The sequence below is a fragment of the Magallana gigas genome, chromosome 3 (genome assembly GCF_963853765.1).
Source record: "Magallana gigas chromosome 3, xbMagGiga1.1, whole genome shotgun sequence".
Taxonomy (NCBI): Eukaryota; Metazoa; Mollusca; class Bivalvia; order Ostreida; family Ostreidae; genus Magallana; species Magallana gigas.
Genome location: NC_088855.1, coordinates 40,178,309 through 40,185,984, shown reverse-complemented (window position 1 = coordinate 40,185,984; position 7,676 = coordinate 40,178,309). Strand labels below are relative to the sequence as shown.

The following is a 7,676-nucleotide window of genomic DNA, read 5'->3' as shown; positions in this document are numbered from 1 at the left end:
TGGTTTTTCCCATTCATTCATATATTTTGCCAAATCAAGTTTTTCACTTTGTGAGGCCTCATTAGCTGGGGCATCTTAGGGGAAAGGCATGTCATGCCACAAAAACATTGTTTTTTTCTGGCCTGATGATAATATCCATTTTAAGATACATAGTATGCAGGGTTGTCTCTAAGACCCGGGAGGCGGGGAATTCCCCCGCCTAAAGTGACGTAATTACCCGGCTATTATTGCTTTTCAAACACAATCTAGCTATAAGCTAGACCTTCAGATCCCCTTCTACTTTTTTATTTCTCCCTTCTACTTCAATTTTTAGAGACAACCCTGAGTATGTATGTTACTCTAGATTCCTAATTAAATGAAGAATAATTATCAGTGTACAATTGCTGGAAGTACATTGTACCACTCAAAGATTTCAAAATCTGTTGTTCAAACTTTTTATACTAATAGTTACCATAAAACCAAAGATTTTGCATAATACATCTTTGAAACTGATCCATACTGTTGCTTACTTGTAGCTTGAAAAACTCTTGGCTCTTGACACACTGCCAGTTAAGGGTATAGCATAATTTTCCTCCATTTTATGGAGCCAAGCTAATGAAATCAACAACCAGTAATACCGTAGTTGGACAAAATTACATTTTCATATAAATGGAACAATTAGCATGAAAATATAGCCTTCTATTTTATCATGAATTTAACATAGCGACAGATGGGTGGATTGCAGACAACAGATAATCATAAAAGCTCGATCGTTAGGTGAGCTAAAAATAACAACCAATAATAGAATGTAAAATGGCCGTAAGACAGTTTTTAATTGAATTGTCTTAAAAATCGTCTCCAGGCTCCAAGGCAAAAAGTCTTTCCGCCTCTTTGTTTCAGATATATTAATTTTTGCACTAATAACAATAGATATAGTAAATTTAATCTTCCTTGAAAAAAAACAAAACACAAAATCACCGACATTCTAGAAAAATGACCCCAAATTCAGGTACATGTAAACTTTTAACTAGTATATATTCATCAAAAGTCTGGTAAAACTTTGTAAGGATTCAGAATCATATTGGGATCAAAAGTGTGTTTGATATCCTTCATCAGGCGAACGGCTGATTTTGATTTACTGTGGTAGATAAAATTCTTCTTCTTGAATCCTAAGCCATGCTCAGCACTAATGCTCCCTTTGTGGTTCGCTACCCAGTCATACAGGAATGGCTCTATCTTATCCATTACTTCTGTGCTGTATTCTGGGGAAGTTAAATTCAAATGCAGGTTTCCTAAAATTGTAAAATATTTACACAATATCAGAGTAAAGGAACTACATTTTGGAACAAATATTGCAGAATTTTTAAATTCTGCACAATTTATACAAATGTGCTTTATTTTATATATGAGAGATGCAATCTGCAAATTGTAATGAATTGTAAATTGCAACTGAAAGGTCATAAGGGAAAGTTTTACTCAGTTTAATTTACACATGTATGAGAAAGATACATGTATCTAGATATACCATAGTTATATGTACATACCGGGTATGTGTTATATACGAGTTGCTGCCTTTAGCCCTTCACTAACCGAATATCCAAGATGAATCTATTTGTTGGATGAATAGTTCAATGAAAACTTACCATCACCAACATGTCCATAACCTATGACCCTGGTTACCATGGTGCCCATCCTTTCTCTCATTGCTTCAACAAGACCGTAAAAAGACTGAAGGGGTAGGGACACATCATATTTATAACAGTAGCCATCATGCATGAGCCCCTCTGCAATTCTTTCTCTCATGGACCATATGTTCTTTAAACAAAAATATGTTTTTATGAGTCTTCAAATTATGTTAGAATTGCACTGCATACATGACTTGGCAAAAAATGGTGTATTGGGTGTAAAAATGTTATCCTCAGATCCATGCAAAACTTGGGAATTTCTTCATTGGGGTAATAAAGAGGAAAAGGTACCTTATTGTTTTAAATATCAAATTGGTAAACGTTCAAACACATTTTGGAGAAACATATCAATACTGTACACTGTTATTTTTACCCGGTGTTATTTTTATCCTTGTACACTTGCAAAGGGTTTTTGCCCTGTCTGGAATTTGCCCAAATAAAGTTGTGTTAAGGAGTCTCGGGGGGGGGAGAATGTTTCAAACATAAGATTTTTTTTAATTTTTTTTACATTGAAAGGTCAGCTTATGAGTAAACTATCTGCGAAATATGAAGTAAATTGACCGGATAGTTTATCTGTTTACCGCTCTCAAATTTTGGTTGTATGTCCGAATCATCCTTGACATTTTATATAGGATTATATAGGAAAAAGGGGGTTTTCATTTCCAATTTCATATGTAAACAAGTGCAAGCATACGATTTTCTCTTAATTTTCAGTGATGGAAGGTTCACGTATAAGTAAACTTTTAGCTTTTTAATTAAAACGATATTGACCAGATATTTTTTATGCTATCCGCCCTCATATTTTGGTCTTATAAATGTGTCGTGCCAGTTATTTTACAAACAGAATTGTATAGAATAAAAGGATATTTACAAATCAAATTTAATTTTATTTGTAATCAATAAAAAACCCTTTTCATTCACACAGAACATGAAAGGACCGCACATATGTTGGTTTTTTTTTGCAAATTATATTTATTTTCAATTTTAATTATTGACGCTGCAATAAAGAAAGCACGACGTTTATTTTTGCCATTGTTACGTAAAAGTCTCAACTAACGTCATCGTAATACGTTGACTCCAAAGTGGATAATGTCAATTTTGAAGAAGCGGTCAAATGATGAACAGTAATGCACAATACCCTGCGCAGAGGGCGCAAAATTTTAAACCCGGTCACGACTGACCTTAAAAGAGAGATAATTTAAAACATGTATGAATTTGCCAAGTCTTAATTTTGCCTAACTGAAATCAGAGGGGAATGGGGGAAAAATAAAATGAGGGAGGATATTTCTTTATATACCGGTACTGTATCATGAAAGTAATACCTCCATGTTGTTTCAAGTTCATTTTAATTGTGTAATATTAATATGACAAATGGAAGTACATGTATCCCAAATTTTCATTAAGCAGCTGTGTTTAAGTGTTATTATAGCATTGAATATTGATTTTTTGAAGTATACACTCTCATAACTGCAGCGGTGTGTGCATACAAATTGAGTAACGCGCGTTAGCGCGTTATGAAAATTTGTATGCACACACCGCTGCAGTTATGAGAGTGTATACTTCAAAAAATCATGATTTAATGCTTATATTTACATTTTTTAACTTCTTGCCTTGTCTGCAAATGTGATTCATACCTTAAAATTCCTATCTTATCCTAAGGGTAAGTTAATATTAATGGAAGAGCCACAGTAACAGCCACAAGCGTGAACTTTGATTTTCGCTTGTGACGTTGCAGTTTACAGCGTTCAACGTTTGTGACGTCATAATAAAACTCGTCAATTTGACCTTTGACTACTTGTTGCATTTAGAGGCATTTGAAGATCACAGAATTTAATGGAAAAACACAGTAGAATGTAAATATACATGTGTAACTACCGGCCAGTATATTAATGTGAGTCACCTTTTTGCTGAACATCAAGCAGTTGGATACTTGACCAATATGGTGGTCAATATGGTATAGAGCTAAGAACCAACCTGTATTTTGGTGGGCTCTGTGGCTACAGTTCCATCCTGCACAATCCCTGTACCCATCACATGCTCCAAGAACTGACTCAGTTTCTCCTCATCATGGCTACCATTAGATCCAGACGTTTCAATTAACACATAAAATGGATAGTCTTCAATAGGGCTCCGTAGTTTCAGATTTTCTTTGGCTACAGTCATTGTTTGGGAATCCATGAATTCAAATGCAGACAAAACCTCACCAAGTTTTTGTCTGCTCTCTTTAAATATGTCCAACACACTTTGAAATGATTCACATCCTGTGAAGACGAAAAAAGATGTTTTGCCGTCATGTGCCAATGTACAAATAAATGAATATAGATAACTATTGATATTACAAAATAGCACATTTTCTTTTCAGCTTAATTGAAAAATTTGATCTATGCTGGCAGAGATACATGTACACACAAATTATGCAATATAGATGACCGAAACCAAGATGCAAGCAAATTACTTCCCTTTAATGGAAAGGGGGGGGGGGGGGAGCGGTTAATTCCTGGGAAGATTTAAACTGCACACTAAACTGAAGATAGTTTTGGATTTCACAATATGCAGATCATACACATAATAACAGATGCCATGTCATACACATGAATTATTAATGCACTGTACATTTGTGTGTCGCAGTAATTGTAAATTGTCACCCTTTGGGTTATTTAGTTCTGTCTGAAAATGTATGCAAGTCCTTTGTTGAAAAATTTACTAGTATTGAAGAAATACCTAAAAATGCCACAGAGACAGCTTCTGGTTTCTGAGGACAGTTGAGAGAAACAGCTGTTATTATTCCCAGAGTTCCCTCTGATCCAATGAAAAGTTGCTTGAGGTCGTAACCTGTATTATCTTTCCTCAGAGTTGAGAGGCAATCCACAACCTCACCGTTTGCCAAAACCTATACACATATAGTGATAAAGCATATTGATTAAGGTCCAAAATGTAGTGTGTAAATGAAATACATGTCATCCTTTCTAAAGGCAAAAAGGTCATTAATGAATGCTATTTCATCAAAATAGTTATTCATAAAGTACAAAAATAATTACATACACGATGCATGCTTTTTATCTGAATATGCTTTCAATTAAAAAAAAAAGAAGGGATTGGTACAAAAATTTATTGATTTAATTGTTTGACTTCAGGGACATATATATACTAATGCCAAGGTCACATTTAAGCCGACGGTTGGGCAAACAAGTTTTTCCTGTAATGACGGCTGGAGAAACATGATCACCTGACACTGGTATCGCACATCGCGGAGCAGTCACATTAATTTCTAGGAACGCAGGATATCATAAACAGTTGAATTATTTATTATTCGGTAATTCGTTGCTCCATTATTAAACGTTAAGCAACAGTTCGATTTTTACAATTGACCAATTACATAAAATTTTTTGCAATTGCTGAATATTCACCAGTAACCATGAGGGCATTCCTTTAATTTGTTGAGGAAAAAAGCCCATAGATGGGATCGTTGGCCTGGCCACAGCTTATTGACCAGTAGACGGTAAATGTTTTTACGTAATCCGTATACAGTTGTCCATCAGCCTATTTGTCATAATCGCCCAATAGACCAGTTAACCCTTTGTCTATTTTCAGTCGTCAAATCAATGTCTGCCAGCCAACATTTCAGAAAATTTCAAATGCCTAAATGTCAGCCTACGACAGACATAACAAACTGTCTGCCAATGGTCGGACGATGATGGAGGGTTGCTCGACGGACTATTCAACAACTGTTTCAACAGAAGAAACCGGCCGCCGACGCAGAAAAAAGTATAACTTGGTCCCACGGAAACGAAATAGGTCGGCTGACAAAAAAAAAGGTCGATATCGGCCAAGACAATGGCTAATAAGCTGGCGACTGTTACCGAATAATCCAATTTTTGCCTCAAAAACCGTCAGTCAATTTAGTATTGTTTACAACACAGCATTGATATAAAATGTCAGTACTTGTGAACTTACTGCCTCTAGTCCTAGAACATTCCCATGGAGGGAGCCATATCTCAGCAGTCTGACACCACCTGCATTGGTAGCCACATTGCCCCCAATGTGGCAGCTTCCTTTGGCTCCAAGATCAACAGGGATAGTCAGTTTGTGGTTGGACAGATAATCTTCAAGACTAGCTAGCACACATCCAGCCTGGCAAACCAGAGTCCCTGTCAGAAAAAATAAACCAAACACCACCTTATACCAAAATTCAATAATTACCATGTCTTACCCAAAAATTAATATCTAAGTTAAAGACATATTTCAATTCTGATTATGTGTAAGTGAATTTCTATGTGTGCCAGTACCTGATATTTCATCCAGGCTAATAATATTGTTCATAAGTTGTGTAGATATCACAATTTCGTCGAATACTGAGACACTGCCCCCTACTAGGCCTGTGTTTCCTCCCTGAGGCACTACTGCTAATTTCTTCTCATTGCAGTATTTCAATATGGCTGAAACTTCCTCTGTAGACTTAGGTCTTAAAACAACTTGACTAGCACCTAAAAATGGACATTTAAATTGTACATATATTGAAAAAATACTCCTGTTTGTACTCAATAGAATTAAGACGGATTTTCTTTATTTGAAGTGTTCTTTTTACACATTAGAAGAAATTATTTTGTACAATTAACCCTTTTCATGATAGTTGAAAACGGTAGACGGACGTCTCGGCCCAACGACACCTCGGCCCAGGGCGGTTGACACCTCGGCCCAGACGGGTCGGCCCAAAACTATTGACACCTCGGCCCATGTACAAGACACCTCGGCCCACAGAAATTTTCAGTTAAAAATATGTACAAGACTCCTCGGCCCAAAAAAACTTTACGAGTTAGCATTTTAAATTATAAACAGGGACAGTGTGTGTGTGTGTGTGTGTGTTACTATATCTAGTCATTTATGTCGTACATATTTGTATTAAAATAATAACGGTTTGTGTCTTGATTCAATTTAGCTAAATGTATGTTGTAAATTTTGAATTTACAACATGACATAAATATAGAAGTTCATTAAGAAATATTTTTATCTTTATGAAATGTATCATATATTATATTGGAAAACTCCATTGTTAAATGTTCATCAGGTTATATATGTATCTTATACCAACAATGATTCTTAAAATATTAATATGTGTATCTGTTTAATTGGATGGTCACGCGTCTCAATTTTTTAAAAACTTGTTGTCGACAGCAATAGAAATTACATCGATAGGCGCATGCCCCTCGGACATCAGGTCACACCTTAATGTGGCTGAAAAAAAACCCAACAACAACAACAAAAACTTACAACTGTTATCGATAAATAATATTTTAGTCACAAATTATATATATCATATAATTTATATTTATAATAAAATAAAAATAAAACATGAAAACATTGAAATTTTATTTTAATTCTGCTTGAGCCGAGGTGTCTTTTGCTTGAGCCGAGATGTATTTTGCTTGAGCCGGGGTGTCTCAAAATTTGGGCCGACCCGTCTTGGCCGAGGAGTCCTGGGGCCGAGGTGTCCTGGGGCCGAGGTGTCGTTGGGCCGAGGTGTCTGACATTCTTGAAAACATTACCGGTTGATGTATATCCCTTTTGGCAATATGCCTCAACCTTAAAAAAGAAGAATGATTTGCCTGTATATAACAATGATTATATAACCTCTGCATGTTTTCAGCCAATCTGTGTTGTATCCATCTAGTGAATCTGTTAAAACTCTCCCAGGTAGAAGCCGTTCAAACGTTGCAAGATCACTGTCACGAACACTACCATAGTTTCCCCTCTTAACGTCCGGATAGCGTACACTTGTGAGCTCGACATGGCGTGTAGAAGATGTCTGAATGCATCTTCTCAATACAGTGCCACTACAGGTTTGGCATAACTTGAAAATATTCATTTTACAAATGAATCACGTACTGACAACGTGTTACATTATAGGTAACTGATAAAAGAGTCCCGTTACTGATGCCGACTCGATCGTCCTATTTTTTTAACCGGAAATTTTGTGCATCATGCTAAAATAAAAAGTACTCACAAGCAACAAAT

At 35.8% G+C, this 7,676-nt stretch overlaps 1 protein-coding gene across 1 annotated transcript; it reads right to left on the bottom strand.

Annotated features, from left to right (window-relative positions):
* Positions 1-783: 783 nt before the first annotated feature.
* On the bottom strand, positions 784-7,638 carry LOC105345903 (D-2-hydroxyglutarate dehydrogenase, mitochondrial). Its single transcript, XM_034443320.2, has 7 exons — positions 7,293-7,638; positions 5,951-6,148; positions 5,619-5,812; positions 4,386-4,554; positions 3,639-3,925; positions 1,623-1,794; positions 784-1,271 (listed from the first exon to the last, which is right to left on the bottom strand). Exons 1-7 carry the CDS (start codon positions 7,525-7,527, stop codon positions 1,021-1,023), a joined length of 1,506 nt encoding a protein of 501 aa, XP_034299211.2. The 5' UTR covers positions 7,528-7,638; the 3' UTR covers positions 784-1,020.
* Positions 7,639-7,676: the final 38 nt, after the last annotated feature.